Raw genomic sequence first — 18,037 nt, forward strand, 5'->3', positions numbered from 1 at the left:
CATATATATTTATAATTGTTATATCTTTTTCTTGGAATGATCCCTTGATCATTATTTAGTGTCCTTCCTTGTCTCTTGTAACATTCTTTATTTTAGTCTGTTTTATCTGGTATGAGTATTGTTACTCCAGCTTTCTTTTGATTTACATTTGCATAGAATATCTTTTTCCATCTCCTCATTTTCAGTCTTTATGTGTCCCTAGGTCTGAAGTGGGTCTCTTGTAGACAGCATATATATGGGTCTTGTTTTTGTATCCATTCAGCAAGCCTGTGTCTTTTCGTTGGAGGATTTAATCCATTCATGTTTAAGGTGATTATCCATATGTATGTTCCTATTACCATTTTCTTAACTGTGATGCATTTGTTTTTGTAGGTCCTTTTCTTCTCTTGTGTTTCCCACTTAGAGAAGTTCCTTTAGCATTTGTTGTAGGGCTGGTTTGGTGGTGCTGAATTCTCTTAGCTTTTGCCTGTCTGTAAAGCTTTTGATTTCTCCATCGAATCTGAATGAGATCCTTGCCGGGTAGACTAATCTTGGTTGTAGGTTCTTCCCTTTCATCAGTTTAAATATATCGTGCCACTCCCTTCTGGCTTACAGAGTTTCTGCTGAGAAATCAGCTGTTAACCTGATGGGAGTTCCTTTGTATGTTATTTGTCATTTTTCCCTTGCTGCTTTCAATAATTTTTCTTTGTCTTTAATTTTTGTCAATTTGATTACTATGTATCTCGGCATGTTTCTCCTTGGGTTTATCCTGCCTGGGACTCTCTGCACTTTCTAGACTTGGGTGGCTATTTCCTTTCCATGTTAGGGAAGTTTTCGACTGTAATCTCTTCAGATATTTTCTCGGGTCCTTTCTCTCTCTCTTCTCCTTCTGGGACCTCTATAATGCAAATGTTGTTGCGATTAGTGTTGTCCCAGAGGTCTCTTAGGCTGTCTTCATTTCTTTTCATTCATTTTTTTTTAATTCTGTTCCATGGCGTTGAATTCCACCATTCTGTCTTCCAGGTCACTTATCGATTCTTCTGGCTCAGTTATTCTGCTATTGATTCCTTCTAGTGTATTTTTCATTTCAGTTATTGTATTGTTCATCTCTGTTTGTTCTTTAATTCTTCTAGGTGTTTGTTCTTTAATTCTTCTAGGTCTTTGTTAAACATTTCTTGCATCTTCTCAATCTTTGCCTCCATTCTTTTTCCGAGGTCCTGGATCATGTTCACTATCATTATTCTGAGTTCTTTTTCTGGAAGGTTGCCTATCTTCACTTCTTTTAGTTGTTTTCTGGGGTTTTATCTTGTTCCTTCATCTGGTACATAGCTGTCTGCCTTTTCATCTTGTCTGTCTTTCTGTGAATGTGGGTTTTGTTCCACAGACTGCAGGATTGTAGTTCTTCTTGCTTCTGCTGTCTGCCCTCTGGTCTTCCCTGACATCTTTATTTATCTCAAATAGCTCTCATGACTTTCTTTTTTCTTGCTCTGTTTGACTGTGGAGCACTTATATATATTATTTTATACTTTATTTTCGGTGAGTTTCTCTCACTATAGAATGCACGTTCCATGAGGACAGAAACTTTGCCTTTCTTATTCACTGGTGTAGCTAGCACCAAGTACATCCTCAAATAAGAGTTTGTTCTTACAATGCATTGGAAGCATTTATCTTCCTTTTTTTTTTTTTTTACGAGATCATGCACAAGAGACCTTAAGATATTTGAGGTATTTCAAGGTAAAATCTGAAGCACCTAAAAGAAATAAAGAAAATCCATTTCTTCGGGGTAAAGTAAGGGCCAAGTCATCAGCCAAGAACAGGCACTGGGAACATTCAAAAGAGGGAAAACAAACAGCCATGATAACAACACAGATGGTTTTAAATGACCAGAATCAACTAGTTCTGAATAGGAAAAAAAAAAAAAAAATCACTGACTTCTGTTAACTTGCAGTGTTTTGAGCAAAGACTTTAAGTCTGTAACATTTCTTTTGCTCCTAATCATTGGTTGGTATGTACACATATATAAGATTACTTTCAGGATGTTGATTTTTATTTTCCTGAAAAATCTTTACAAGGGTTATGGTGTCACGCCTGAATATATACGTAAGCGAAATGAAGAAGTGAAGAAAGCCCAGGAAGAATATGATAACTATATCCAGGAAAACCTCAGGGAAGCAGCTATGAAAAGGCTATCTGATGAAGAAAGGGAGGCAGTTCTGCAGGTAAGCATCTGTAGTTTACATTCATGTGTAACTCTTTAAAACATCTCTGAAAGAAAGGTCCACCATCATTGATTATTAAGGCCAGCACTTTGATTTTGAAATCAGAACACTCTCTTTTGCTTATAGTGACAACTGCATGCAACAAAGCTGGCTCTTTGGGGAGAGCAAAAAGTTGTGATATAGGGATTGTTGAATAATAATTTGTTTCCGACTAGGTGAGCTTCTGCTTCTTCCTGAAGTAGTGTCATAAGCAAGCTAAGCTTCTCCTTCAGCGAACGTGCATAAATAAAGTAAAAAAGCATTTTGATTTTCATTCCCATGCCCCTGAATTTTTCAAAAATAATATCCATAAGGTAGATATTTTTCACTAGGTGGAGCTCTAGAATAATTGAAACTGTCCCTAGACCAACATTTTTTTTCTTTCTTATAAGCAAGTGTCCAGATTTTAAAATAACCAGGTGTTAGGCTTTACATATGTTTTCTTTATTTGTAATAAAACAGACTTAAAGACACTTACACTGGAGTTTTTAATGCAAGACTTCTGTCTGAAGCATTTAAAATATTGGGGGATGTGAGCACCGTTGCTCCATCATCTTTAGAGAGTATTTATTTAAGCACCTACTGACACTGTACTATAGTTGTGCTCTCTTATAAAGGTAAAAATAGTACTTTATTCTTTGTTTTGTTACTTTGAAAGCTTTCTACAAAGTCATTTCTAGTGACCTTTTCAAAACAGAAAAAAACCCTATTTTTACAACATTAATTTCTATTGAACAATGGATTCATATGCCGTTATAAATTCTTAGCGTTTTATCAGTGTCATCCCAATCATCAGTAAACATTCATTAAATGTCTGTTCTGCATAGAGTATCATGCTAGGCCCCAAGGGGCATAAAATAAAATTTCTGCTATGGATAATGTTGTAATTTAATTGATAAGAGGTGCTGTGTATATATGTACATAGAGAAAGATGTGTGTGTGTACAGATCATATGTTTTATAAGGTTCCAGGCATGAACATCCAGTGCAGGACATAGGTAGGTCTTTAGCTGCGCCTTAAACTGCAGAGTAAGAGGATATCCAGACAGCAGGAGTGGCCCGAGGGCAGGGACCCTGTCTCTTTGTTGCCAGCAATCTCTGCAATGCCTAACCCAGTGCCCAGTGTAAACACAGGTGATGAATAATGGTGCGCTGGAGAGAAGGAAGGAAGACAGGCAGGCAAGAAGGCTGGCACACGTGCAAGTGGGACCCGGCCCGTCATTTTCAGGAAGAGTACCGCTCTTTGGTTCCCTCCCTCCCTCTCTCTCTCCCTCTTTCCCTCCCTCCATCAGATTCTGCCATTCTTAAAACATACGTGCTTTTGTGAAAGCCAGGTTTTTATATCTAAGAAAAATAGGAAAAGAAAGGAAGAACTTCCCTGGGAAGGAAAAGGCTCTTCCCTCAGGCACCTCCTTAGTGGGTCAGCAGCCCTCAGCTTCCTGATGTGGTCACTACAAAGTTTCTTTGTAGACACTCTGATAGACAATAGCTGACCCTCCCTTGGATGCCTTATCAGCTGGGTAGTGTAGCTGCCATGGTAACAAAGCCCGAGCTCTGTCCCTGACAAGCCCTGAACCCTGCTCCCTTCCCTGCTTACGAGTTGCATGTAGTTCTACGACAGTACGGTCATATGTCCCTGAGTAGGCACATTCTGCTCGTTCTTCATAAAATAACAGTCTCATTATCCAGGAGGGATCATCTGGTCTGATTATTCCAGACTTCTCATTTCACAGATGAGGATGTAAAATGCAGATAGATCAGTACGAAGTGGGCACGTTTGTTCATTCGTCCCTCCATTCATCCACTGAACAGCTAATCCACCACGTCCCACTCACTGTACCCAGCCTGGGGGATATACTGTTGTGAGCAAAACAAACGTGCTCCTTACTGTCAGTGAACTTGGAGGCTGGTTTACATTTGCCCCTGGTCACAACATTACCAAGTAGCTGAAGAGGGACTAAAACTCACATTGACCAGTTCCCAGGCCCGTTTTTTCCTACCACATGATAAGCACGTGCATAAGAGGTAACAGAGGGAAGCTCTTCCCGCCCGGGATCCAGCAGGAGACAGAAGGCATACTTGGCTGAGATTCTGAAGAGAATTTACAAAGGAACTATTTACGGAGATGAAGCAGGGCCAAGGGAACCAACAAGGGACACCGAGGCACCCAGGACTAGGGACAGCGGGAGTCACCACCACCCTGGGCTGGAAGGGCGGGGGCAGGAAACAGCACCAGCAGAGCGGGGTGGGGGCTGGAGCCCGGAAGAGGGGCCCCGGCCGGCACTGCAGTCACAGGTGCAAGGGCCAGTCGTGTCCGGGTGATGTCCAGGGTCGGGGAAGAAGTGCCCCAAGCTCGCTCTCCTCCCACCGGTGCCTTCCTTGGCTGAATTCAGGCAGAGGCTGGAGGGAACAGCGCTGGGCGGGGAGCAGCCCATAGGAATAAATACCTCAGCCCCACCACCGCCCAGCCCCTAGTCACAGCGCAGAACCAGAAGGTGGAGAATGGGTGGGGGTGGCAGCAGAGGAGCATGGACCTGAACACACTTCCTATTATTTTATGACCGCTTCTCCCTATGTGAAATTTTTCCAAAATTAACAATGTTATTTCAGTATTAAACTAGAAGAGAGAAAAATGAAGAAATGAAGATAAGGGAAAATCAGTATCGCTGCAGTGGATAAAAGATTTTTTTTAGATGAAATAACCACAAAACCGCTAAGAGGCTATTTCGGTATAATATGAAATATCAGTCACATTTAGTTCCCATGCCTAGAGGTGGACTTTGATCCAGATGTTATTGTACACACTGGAAGATAAAGAAAACTATCCTTTAAAAAGAAACACTGCAAAACGTGTAGCTGCTGTGACCACAAGTAATAGGGAAAGATCACCCAAGGAGCTATGAAAAACCTTTGATATTTCAAAGTGTATAAATACATAGATTTCTTCTCTGCAGTAGGCAACCCTGTGGAGCACTGTGGAAACATATTTCCCATTTCATGATGAAAGGCTATAGAAAAACAGAATTCTTTTGAGGACTTCTTTTTGGAATACGTCTCATACACTATTAAGAACTGTGTTAACCCATCCCCCTCTTTTTGAAATGTAGAAGATGCTTCTATCTTTTCCCTTTCCCAAATCCTTGATATAATCTCACTCAAGAAATGTTCAACATTGTGGCCTTTTTTCTCAACAAATCTTTTCTATAAAGTGTGTCCAAACTTGTAGTCATTTTTACCTGAGCATGGAAATAAACCATTTTCTCCCCGAAAAGTTTACAAGATTAAATTTGTACTATGAGGGCTTATTATGAAGGTATTGTTATATAAGACACTTCTAATTCTCTCATAAATCTAAATGTATGGCCATGATTTTCAAGGACCATATTTTCTTTTTTTTAATCAATAATTTTAAATTATGCTACTCCTGAGCTCTGGCTAGGACTTCCAATACTATGTTGAATAAAAGTGGCAAGAGTGGGCATCTTTGTCTTGTTCCTGATCTTAGAGGAAAAGCTTTTAGCTTTTCACCATTGAGTATGATGTTAGCTGTGGGCTTGTCGTATTTGGCATTTATTATGTTGAGGTATGTTCCCTTGTATGCACTTTGTTGAAAGTTTTTTTTTTTATCATAAATGGAGGTTGAATTTTATCATGCTTTTTTGCATCAATTGAGGTGATCGTGTGATTTTTATCCTTTATTTTATCAATGTAGTGTATCACATTGACAGATTTGCGAATATTGAACCAGCCTTGCCTCCCTGGAATAAATCCCACTTGATTAGGGTACAGGCATACCTTGTTGGTGTTGTTGTTGTTGTTGTTTTTAAATTTATTTATTTATGGCTGTGTTGGGTCTTCGTTTCCGTGCGAGGGCTTTCTCTAGTTGTGGCTAGCGGGGGCTACTCTTCATTGTGGTGCGCGGGCCTCTCACTATCACGGCCTCTCTTGTTGCGGAGCACAGGCTCCAGACACGCAGGCTCAGTAATTGTGGCTCACGGGCCCAGTTGCTCCGCGGCATGTGGGATCTTCCCGGACCAGGGCTCGAACCTGCGTCCCCTGCATTGGCAGGTGGATTCTCAACCACTGCGCCACCACGGAAACCTCCATACCTTGTTTTATTGCACTTCATTTTACTGTGCTTCACAGATACTGAGATTTTTACAAATTGAAGATTTGTGGAAACCCTGCACTGCCAGATGATGGTTAGCATTTTTTAGCAGTGAAGTATTTTTTTATTAAGGTATTTGTCTTTTAAAACATAATGCTACTGCATACTTAATAGACTATGGTCTATTTCTAGTTTCATACCACTGTGGTCAGAAAATATGTTTGATATGATTTCAGTCCTCTTAAATTTATTAAGACTTGATTTGTAGCCTAACATATGATCTGTGCTGGAGAATGTTCTGTGTACACTTGAGAAGAATGTGTATTTGTTGCTTTTGGATGGAAAGTTTTATGTATATATCTGTGAAGTCCATCTGCTCTAACCTGTCATTTAAAGTTGATGTTTCCTTACTGATTTTCTGTCTGGATGATCTATCCATTGATGTAAGTGGAATATTAAAGTCCCCTACTATTACAGTATTGCTGTCTGGTTTTTTCTTTCAATTTGTTAATATTTGCATTAATATTTTGATGCTCCTATGTTGGGTACATAAATATTTACAAATGTTATATCCTCTTGTTGTATCAACCCCTTTATCATTATGTCATGCCCTTTGTCCCTTATTACAGTCTTTGTTTCAAAGTCAGTTTTTTCTGTCATACATAAGTATAGCTACCCCAGCTTTCTTTTGGTCTTCATTTGCATGGGATGTTTTTCCATCTGTGTGTCAGGGATCATAATTTCCAGGCAATATTTTAAATTTTACTTTCAGCTTTACTTTTCATTTTTGTGTAAATAAAATGATTTGTGCACCCATAGTGAATAACAGAAAGTGTCCGTTTATAAAATTTCATTGCATGAGTTCAGTTAGTTTAAGACCATTTTGTCAATGGAGCCTCTAGTGCATTGTGATAAGAAATGATAACTGTGCAGAGATGGAAATAACCTTTATTGCTCCTAAGAGATTCCTAATTTTGAATTTGTTGGTTTCTGAGAACATAAAACGTTAACTTATATTATTGAATTAGCATATGTGTCACGTAATGATATTTCAGTCGTTTCTAGAATAAATTAATGGCAAGTATAGATCCATTAACTATATGGAGGAAGAATTCTTTCTAATACTGAAAACACATAAAAGATCATCTCTTGTTAAATTGAATTTTGGCATTTTATACAATTCCATTTAGTCAGATATAAGAAAACATGGCCATGTAAGTCAGAATCAGGTGTTTTGATGTGATTTCTCTGTTGAAGAATGAGGATAATATTTTTTTTCTAAAGAAAAAAAATGAAAATTTTTATAAGAAATAATTTCCTGTTCAAAATTGTTTTTTTGCTTGGGACATCAACTCTAAGTTGTTTTTACCAAAGCATTTGCTGTGAGCTTAGTTTCATACTACTCATAACTCTGCATACACGTATTTGATGGTAAAAACAAGTACAGTAACATTAAAAACAAAGAAAATAAATACTCCCAGTGGGAATTGAGCACACAATCAAGGACAGGGTTTGGCCTCTGTACAGTATTTTTTGTTACTGTGGCCAAGAACTTGATAAACACATATCATTTTTTAGTTATTTTCGTCAGCTTTCTTTACCTGTTTACATTTTTCCTTCCCAGTGCAATTTTCTTTGCGATTTACTCTGCTTCTGCAGTTTACTTTGCTATGTACAGTTTTCTTTACCATTTGCAGGGGCTGAAAAAGAACTGGGAAGAAGTACATAAGGAGTTTCAGTCCCTCTCGGTCTTCATCGACTCCATACCAAAGAAGATTCGCAAGCAGAAGCTGGAAGAAAAGATGAAGCAGCTGGAACACGACATTGGTGTCCTCGAAAAGCACAAAATTATTTATATTGCTAATAAGTAATAGTAGATTTTTAAAAATACAGTAATTTTAACATAGAAAAAAAAAACCCCCGGAAAACATAGAAATTAAATCATCAGTTTTTTTCAAAGAGTAAAATACTATGAAGAGTATAAATATAGTCTTTACCAAAATGATTAGGCAATGTTTAAAGAATAATTGTATTATTTACTTACATAGAGGAAAAAAAAAATGTTTTTTCACCAGTGTCAGGGTTTCCATGTATAACCTGATTAAAATTTGATGTTAGGTTTTCCAGTTTGATAGCATCATAATTCATTATTATTATGTACTTGTTTCAGATAAGCATTCATTTCTGGGCCCTGAAAAATAAAGTCAGCACTCAGAACTTCACATTTTTTTCTACACTGCGTAATACAAGGAATACAAGGTTAAAAACTGTAAAGTATTTTGAATTGGAAATAGTGGTGTAAGCTTTTTTACTACTCTGAAGTATTTTCTACATATTATTCCAGAGATCCAAAAATTACATATATTTTCTGGTAGCCTATGTCATTTGCAGCTACTCACAGCTATAAATATTTTCAATATCCATAATGTTATATATAGGCTGAGAGGTTTACATTTGGAGGAAGAAAAATGAAGAAGATAACATAAAATCAAGGAGACAGCTTATAAATTGTGTCACTAAGGATTGCTGAAGAGAATAGCCTTCTTCCTGACATCCAACTTTTAAAAACTGCTATTCTAGGTGCTTTGTTCCATAATTTACTATGTGTATTTCACTAAAATGGATATTACTTTTTCTTTTTGGCTTTCTCTATTTCGTGAATTCTAATGTTTCTATTTGTAAGGTTACATAATTTATTAAGCAATAAGTTTATGTAAGTAGAGCTGTCTTCAACTCAAAATAAATGAGCCTATAAATGTCCAAGAAGGAGATTCTTTTATGAAATTTTAAATTAGAGAAATTTGGTAAAATATATGAAACTATAAAATATCAGAGCAATAACAATTTTTACTGCTTACACTGATTTTTATCCTGTTGGCAACACAGAAGAAAATGATAATTTTTTCAAGCTTTTTCACAAACACGGAATTTGGGAGCATTGTAGAAAAGCTAACTTTCATTAAAGAAAAATTTTTATATACAAATATTTTTGAAAACTCACTTTAAACTTTTTTTCACATATCTGTCTAGGCGTCATTTCTTTATTCCTTTATTACCTTGGGACAGATATAAAATATAGTACAGTTGACCCTTGAACCGTGAAGGGGCCTTAGGGGCCCTGATCCTCCACACAGTTGAAAATCTGCATATACCTTATAGTTAGTCCTCTGTCTGTTTGGTTCCTCCATATCCATGGTTCCATATCCTCAGAGTCAACCAACCACAGATCGTGTAGTACCACGGTGTTTATTATTGAAAAGAATCCACGTGTAAGTACACCCACACAGTTCACACCCATGTTGTTCAAGGGTCAACTGTATATGATAAGTTCTCATTTATGCAGAATTTCCTTCCTTTTTAAGGCTGAATAATACTCCACTGTCTGTATATACCACATTTTGCTTATCCTTTCTTCTGTTGATGGACATTTGGGTTGCTTCCACATTTCAGCTGTTGTGAATAAGGCTGCTGTGAACATAGGTATACAAATATCTCTTTGAGAACCTGCTTTCAATTCTTTTTTTTTTTTTTTTTGCGGTACGTGGGCCTCTCACTGTTGTGGCCTCTCCCGTTGCACAGCACAGGCTCCGGACTTGCAGGCTCAGTGGCCATGGCTCACGGGCCCAGCCGCTCTGCGGCATGTGGGATCTTCCCGGACCGGGGCACGAACCCGCGTCCCCTGCATCGGCAGGCAGACTCTCAACCACTGCGCCACCAGGGAAGCCCCTTGCTTTCAATTCTTTTGGGTATATATCCAAAAGTAGATTTGCTGAATCATATGGTAATTCTATTTTTAAGTTTTTGAGGAAATGTCATACTCTTTTCCACAGCAGCTATACTATTTTACATTCCCACCAATGCTGTACAAGTGTCCCAATTTCTCCGCATCCTTGCCAATACTTGTTGTTTTCTGTTTTTTGGTAGTAGTCATACTAATAGGTGTGAGGTGGCACCTCATTTTAGTTTGGTTTGCATTTCCCTACTGATTACTGATGGAGTATCTTTTCTTGTGCTTATTAGCCATTTGTATATCTTCTGTGGAGAAATGCCCTTTGCCCATTTTTTTAATTGGATTGTTTGATTTTGTTGTTGAGTTTTAGGAATTTCCTATATATTCTGGATATTAATCCCGTATCAGATATAGGATTCACAAATATTTTCTTCTGTGGGTTGCCTCGGCAGGCGGACTCTCAACCACTGCGCCACCAGGGAAGCCCCAGTAGTGCCTTTAGATATACAAAATTTTTCAATTTTCATGAAGTGTCCAGTGTGTCTATTTTTTCTTTTGTTACCTGTGCCTTTGGTGTCATATCCAAGAAATCACTGCCAAATCCAATGTTGTAAAGGTTTTATCCTGTTTTTTCTTGCAAGGGTTTTATTGTTTTAGGTCTTAAATTTAGGTCTTTGATCCATTTTGAGCTAATGTTTATACATGATGTTAGTAAGTTTTAAAATCAGAAAGTGTTGAATCCTCCAGTCTTGTTCTTCTTTTTCAAGATCGTTTTGGCTATTCGGAGTCCCTTGAGATTCCACATGAATTTAGGATAGGTTCTTCTATTTCTGCATAAAAAGGTCATTGGGATTTTGCTAGTGATTGCATTGAATCTGTAGACTGGTTTGAGTAGTACTGACATTTTAACTATATTAAGTCTTCCAATCCATGAACATGGGATGTGTTTCCATCTATTTTTGTCTTCTTTAATTTCTTTCAGCAACGTATTATAATTTTCATTATACAAGTCTTTCACCTCCTTGATTAAGTTCATTCTTAAGTATATTTGATGCTATTGTGAATGGAATTGTTTTTGTAATTTCCTTTTTAGATCATTCATTGTTTATAGAAATACAACTGACTTCTGTGTGTTGACCTTATATCTTGCTACTTTGCTGAGCTCAGTCATTAATTCTAACAGTTTTTTGTGTGTATGAAATCTTTAGAGATTTCTACATGGAATATCAAATAATCTGCAGATAATTTTACTTTTTCCTTTCCAACTTGGATGCCTTTATGTCTTTTTCTTGCCAGTTGCTCTGACTAGAACTTCCAGTACTACGTTGAATAGAAGTGGTGAAAGCAAGCATCCCTGCCTTGTTGCTGATCTTAGAGGAAAAGCTTTCAGTCTTTCACCATGATGTTCACTGTAGGTTTTTAGTATATAGCTTTTATTATGTTGAGATAAGTTCCTTTTATTCCTAGTTGTTGTTTCTTTTTCGTATTTTTATCACGAAAGGGTGTTGTGAACGTCACTTTTAAAACTAAGAGCTAGGGCGTCCCTGGTGGCGCAGTGGTTGCGCGTCCGCCTGCCGATGCAGGGGAACCGGGTTCGCGCCCCGGTATGGGAGGATCCCACATGCCGCGGAGCGGCTGGGCCCGTGAGCCATGGCCGCTGAGCCTGCGCGTCCGGAGCCTGTGCTCCGCAACGGGAGAGGCCACAACAGAGGAAGGCCCGCATACCACAAAAAAAAAAAAAAAAAAAAAAAAAAAAAACTAAGAGCTATCTCTTAAGTTATCAGTGTGTTCTCTCCTAGTTATCAAGCTATGTGGGAAGAAAAATCATAATCAAAAGGGTATCTTGGCTAGAACAGAGTAAAAAAAAAGTAATTTAGATTATAAAAATCTCTTCAGCTAACAAAGCTCATTCATTGTCATTCAACAAATACTGTCTGTAATGTGCCAGGAACTGTTCTGATTGCTGGGTAGAAAAGTGAACAAAATAACTATGTTGGAAGACAGAAGTAATCAGACAAATGCATCTACAATTAGAAATTGAAATTAGTGATTGGTAAGAAAAAAAAAATAGGAGGCTATTTTGCAAGGGAATATAAAGTGAGTCCTAAATCAGATTTTATAGTTAAGGGGATGTATTTCTGAGGATCTGACATTTAAAAATAGACTAGGGGCTTCCCTGGTGGCTCAGTGGTTGAGAATCTGCCTGCCAATGCAGGGGACATGGGTTCGAGCCCTGGTCTGGGAAAATCCCACATGCTGCGGAGCAACTAGGCCCGTGAGCCACAACTACTGAGCCTGCGCGTCTGGAGCCTGTGCTCCGCAACAAGAGAGGCCGCGATAGTGAGAGGCCCGCGCACCGCGAGGAAGAGTGGCCCCCACTTGCCGCAACTAGATAAAGCCCTCGCACAGAAACAAAGACCCAACACAGCCAAAAAATAAATACTAAAAAAAAAAATAGACTAAAGAATGAGTAAACGTCAGGAGAGATGGGGAAGAGAAATATTGTGGAGGGAAAAAGAATCCAAGCAGAGAGAATAAAATGTGTAAAGGATCTGGGGCAGGAAACCCTGAACCCATAGGAGGAAGGCAGCCATTAGGGCTGGATGGTACTTAGAGAAGGGAGAAAGGTGCAAGGTGAAGATGAAGAGGGAAGCAGGGGCCATTGGTGCGTTTTAAGCAGGGAGGTGGCACGATGCGAAAAATATTTTTATTTTTTAATTTTTTAAATATTTATTTGGCTGCACCAGGTCTTAGTTGCAGCACATGGGATCTTCATTGCCACATGTGGGATCTTTAGTTGCAGCATGCAGGATCTAAGTCCCTGACCAGGGATCGAACCCGGGCCCCCTGCGTTGGGACCGCAGAGTCTTAACTGCTGGACCACTAGGGAAGTCCTGAAGAGTATTTTTAAATGATCACTTGTTATATGGATTAAAGTGGAAGAATGAATGAATGTGGGGAGACTAATTAGGAGACCATCATAGTCCTCCAGGTAAAGAAGATAGTGGCATAGACCAAGGCTGTGGTAGTGAAGGCAAAGAGTAGCTGTTGGCTTCCAGAAATATTTAAGAAATTAAAATGTAACTTGGTGATGGATTGAAAGGAGAAGAAGAGAGTGGTTTCAAGGATGACAGCTATATTTCTGATTTGAGCAACTGGGCAGTGAGGGTGCCATTTTCTGAGGTGGAAAAATCTAAAGGAGGAGCAGATTGGAGGAGGTTATGGTGAAGAATGAAAAATACAATTTTTTTTTAAGCTAGTGTTCTTTCTTTATTTATTTGCCACATCATGCGGCATGCAGGATCTTAGTTCCCCAACCAGGGATCGAACCTGTGTCCCCTGTATTGGGAGCATGGAGTCTTAACCACTGGGCCAGGGAAGTCCCAAGAATATGATTTTTGACATGTTGTATTTATGATAATCTTGTGACATCTGGTTGGAAATTTAGATAGGTAGGTAGATATTTGAGTCAGAAAAAGGATCTGGGGTAGAATGATAAATTTTGAAATTCAGCAGCATGAATGAGATCACCTTGGGACAAAGAACTGAGTGAGGAGACAGTGAATGAGCTCCCATCAACTCTTGTGTTTAGAAGTCAGATGGGAGAGCGGGAAGGAGCAAGGAGATGAAAGATTGAGTGACCCAAGAGGTCAGAAGAAAACCAGGAAGCCAAGAAAATTCAAGAAAGGAGTACCCTTTTCCTAAGGTAGAACTTTGACAACGGGAATGAAATTCTCAACACCTGTCCACGGCTTCCTCTTCCCTGCTTCTGAGCAGGATACAGGTCGCCTTCTATACGGGCTCCTCTGCTTCTGTTTTATATTTGCAGTCCAAACTCTTATGTTGAAATCCTTTTATCTCTCTAGGTATGTTAATCTCATTGTCCCCAAATTAGCATGTGACTTAAGGTGCCCATTCATACAGCCCACATGAACACAATTCGACTACCAAAGTGAAGGAAACTTTTCAGCAGCTCAAGGACATTTTTCAGCAGTTAAGGAAGCCAATGCTGCTTAATATCATAATTAACTCTTAAGAGGGCAATCTAATTTCACAGAAGGTGGTCTATTCATAAATACTGATTACTCCAAGCTGGAGACAAACATTTATAAGGGACAAAAAGAGCAAGGTAGTTTTTTTGGAGCATTTCTTTCTTCCTGCTCTGATGTGCTATGGTGAAAAAAATAAGCAGGTCTGTCTCTGACAGTAAGTTATGTGACTTTTTGGGCCATCACTTAGTGTTCCTCAGCCTTAGTTCCATCTATAAAGCAAACTGAACGAGATTCTGTCTCACCCTCCTTCCAGTTCTAATGGTCAATCACTATAAGACTGTATGACTATTTTCAACCTCGCTTAAGCAGAAGTTTGGTCTTTAGACTGATCAGAATGCAGAAAATCGTTAGAGGATCCAGAGCCAATGATGTTCACCCACCCTCATCAGCTCAACCCACCATTTGACAAACTGGAAAAAATGTTAAGTGAAAACCATCACTTGTTTTCAGATCTTTTTAGATGAAAATTTTCTTCATAATAGTCATTTGAGGTTTTCAATCACAGGGTGTTTTTCACTCTAAGGATTTTAAGTAGATGGTCTCTCTAGAAAACTAGTGCTGAAAGGAAAAAGGAAGGAAGGGAGAACAGGAGAGAGGGAAAGGGACAGGGAGAGGGAGGGGAGGAGAAGAGTTTAAAAAGAAATGGGATAATATCCCTTTAGCTAGAAAGAGTGGTTCCAGTTACAGAAGAACATTTTCTCTGACCGTGCCAGAGCCTCTATGCTTTTAGGTGGTATCTGTGACAAAACAAAACAAAACAAAAAACAAAAACTTGTCTTCATAATAAAAAAATACTGAATGGGGTCATTTTTTTCTTCACACATAATGTGCTTGATGAGAAAGAACTGAAATTAGCAACAGACTAAGTTAATGCTAATTATCCCTGAAAACTAAAGATAATGTTTCACAGGATTGGTGTAAAAAGACCATGCACATAATAATTTGTTTAAACTGCACATGCAGATAGGGCCTTTAGATACAGACTTCTTATTCTGAAAGATGCTGCCTGTATAGGAAATGAGACTGGATGGGTGTTTGTTTGTTTGTGTGTTTACCTGCCTTCAGTTAGGCACTCAGATGAGCGTTGTCTATGAAGTTAGGGTATACACTTCCCTAAATGATGCTACTGATGTGGAAAACATCTGTGAAATTCTTTTGGAATAAAAAGCTTTCCTCCCACCCCTGAACCTCTACCACCAAGTTCTCCTTTCCTGAGACAGCCAATGCTTCAGTTTTTTATGTACCTTTTCAGAAATATAAAAACAAATGAACGGACTTCCCTGGTGGCACAGTGGTTAAGAATCCGCCTGCCAATGCAGGGGACACGGGTTCGAGTCCTGGTGCAGGAAGATCCCACATGCCGCAGAGCAACCAAGCCTATGTGCCACGACTACTGAGCCTGCGCTCTAGAGCCCGCAAGCCACTACTGAGCCCTCGTGCTGCAACTACCGAAGCCCGCGAGCCTAGAGCCCGTGCTCCACAACAAGAGAAGCCACCGCAGTGAGAAGCCCGCGCACGGCAACGAATAGTAGCCCACGCTCGCCGCAACCAGAGAAAGCCTGCGCGCAGCAACAAGACCCAACACAGTCAAAAATAAAATAAATAAATTTATATATATATATATATATATTTTTTTTTTTTTTAAAAGATCCTGCAAGCCTCGCAGCATGGTCAGAAAAAAAAAAAAAAGAAAAAAAAAAACGGGCTTCCCTGGTGGCGCAGTGTTTGAGAGTCTGCCTGCCGATGCAGGGGACACGGGTTCGTGCCCCGGTCCGGGAGGATCCCACATGCCGCGGAGCGGCTGGGCCCGTGAGCCATGGCCGCTGAGCCTGCGCGTCCGGAGCCCGTGCCCCGCAACGGGAGAGGCCACAGCAGTGAGAGGCCCGCGTACCGCAAAAAAAAAAAAAAAAAAAAAAAAAAGCAAATGAATATATGTATGTATATTTATATATGTATATTTTATATATATAAATGTATATATACCTATGTGTGTGTATATATATGATATATGTACATATATATCATGAAATACACCTAATTATGTATATTATATATACATACATATTTCTCTCACTTTTTAAAAACTAAGAGCACACAATAACACCTACCTTTTCAGTTAGTAAACTCGTTTTTTATCAGTACATAATGTTCTTCATTCCTTTTTGTAGATGTATGGTATTAAGTTGTATGGGTGTATATAATATATTTTACCAGCACCCTACTGATGGACATTTAAGTTATTTCATAAGTTTTTTCAGTATTTCCTATTAGAAGCAACGCTGAAGTAACTGACCTTGAACCTACCGCATTTTACGCATTTGGCTATATTTGTAGAAAATCATTCCCAGGAGTAAAATAACTAGGTCAAAAGGTACGTACACTGGTAATTTAATTAGAAACTCTTTTAAATTTTGCTGTGTGTGGCGGGGGGGGGGGCGGTGAGTGAATAGGTGATGTATATACATGGTCAAAAATTCAAAATTCATAGCTACCCAAAGGTGAGTAAGGAGAAGTAAGTCTCCCTCACGCTCCTTTCCAGTGGCCACTGAATGCCCCTGCCCAGAAGCAGCCACTGTGACCAGCCTCTGTGCACTTTCCAAATGATACTCTAGGCATATGTGTGTACAGTAAAAGTAACGATATATGTGTCTATAGGAGAATTACTCCAGTGCAACAGATACGTGGTTTTCTTCTGTCGGTGGAGATCAGAAGACTCTTGCCAAGAGGGGTATCATGTAGTCAGTGTAAGCACTCAGGCAAGGAATAGATTTTTATCGTCCCATCATTAATTATCAGCCATTATCTGTAGATTCCATCAAGAAAGCAGAGGTTTCATTGACTTTCACTATGCCTGTGTGTTCATTCTGGATGGAAGAGAGGCCATGGATATGGGACCTTGCCCTGTCCTTGGCCACACCATGTTGAATTTCCAATCTGGGTTCATTGCAACCATCTGAGATCTGCTTTCATCTTCCTAGTGGTGGGGTGTGCATTGAGTCTCCTGATTCCTGTGTTTGGTGTTCTTCTCTTTCTTAGAAACACTGGAAGCCTACACATCTATTAACTTTAGATTGCAGGCCACATTCAGAGAACCTCCCTTAACTCTATTCACGCCCATCTTTCTGTGCAAACTGGCCTGAGTTCTTCTCTTCCTTAGTATCTTGTTAAAAACAAGGAGCAGGGGCTTCCCTGGTGGCGCAGTGGTTGCGCGTCCGCCTGCCGATGCAGGGGAACCGGGTTCGCGCCCCGGTCTGGGAGGATCCCACGTGCCGCGGAGCTGCTGGGCCCGTGAGCCATGGCCGCTGGGCCGGTGCGTCCAGAGCCTGTGCTCCGCAACGGGAGAGGCCGCAGCAGAGGGAGGCCCGCATACCACAAAAAAAAAAAACAAAAAAACAAGGAGCAGTCGACCCACCACAATATCCTAAGTTTTTACAAACAGTCCCCCTTGAGAGTGTAGCTAAGTCATGTGGTTTCTCTTCTGACAGTACAAGAGACAATTTTACCAAATATTTTGCCGCGGAATAACAAGGGTCCACAGCTTCCCAGCCTGCCCAAGAATCTTTTCTATCATGCCTATGCCACCCTGTTCATGACTATTAAAAGGAATTGGACCTTTCATGGCTCAGAAGTCTGTCAAGTCTCACCTTTCATAGGATCCTGTTCCAGTGATGTGGTCCTTGTATCACCTAAGTGGACATAATAATCAGCGTTTGCTATTACACGCTCAAGGCCCCCTATTCACCAGTAGGATTCAAAGTTTCTTTTAAGCAAGGAAAGCAGCAAAACAGAGGGACTCAGCAGCTGTCTGCTTTCCTTTCTATCTCCTGGCCTTTTTGAGGACAACACAAAGGACAAACCTTAATCTTGTGCAATTCCCACATGTATGAGCTGTGCTTTTTGGACTAATACAC

At 39.7% G+C, this 18,037-nt stretch overlaps 1 protein-coding gene across 3 annotated transcripts in view; it reads left to right on the forward strand.

The window, feature by feature from the left end:
• ENKUR (enkurin, TRPC channel interacting protein) overlaps positions 1 to 9,100 on the forward strand; it is a 28,682-nt gene extending 19,582 nt beyond the window's left edge. For all 3 annotated transcript variants that reach the window (XM_028496263.2, XM_028496264.2, XM_024129697.2), the window contains exons 4-5: positions 2,052 to 2,198; positions 8,042 to 9,100. In XM_028496263.2, the coding sequence (XP_028352064.1) occupies positions 2,052 to 2,198; positions 8,042 to 8,215 (321 nt within the window). In that variant the 3' untranslated portion in view covers positions 8,216 to 9,100. The remainder of the gene's footprint in view (positions 1 to 2,051; positions 2,199 to 8,041) is intronic.
• The last annotated feature ends 8,937 nt before the right edge of the window (positions 9,101 to 18,037 follow it).

The sequence above is a fragment of the Physeter macrocephalus genome, chromosome 11 (genome assembly GCF_002837175.3).
Source record: "Physeter macrocephalus isolate SW-GA chromosome 11, ASM283717v5, whole genome shotgun sequence".
In the NCBI taxonomy this organism is placed as follows: Eukaryota; Metazoa; Chordata; class Mammalia; order Artiodactyla; family Physeteridae; genus Physeter; species Physeter macrocephalus.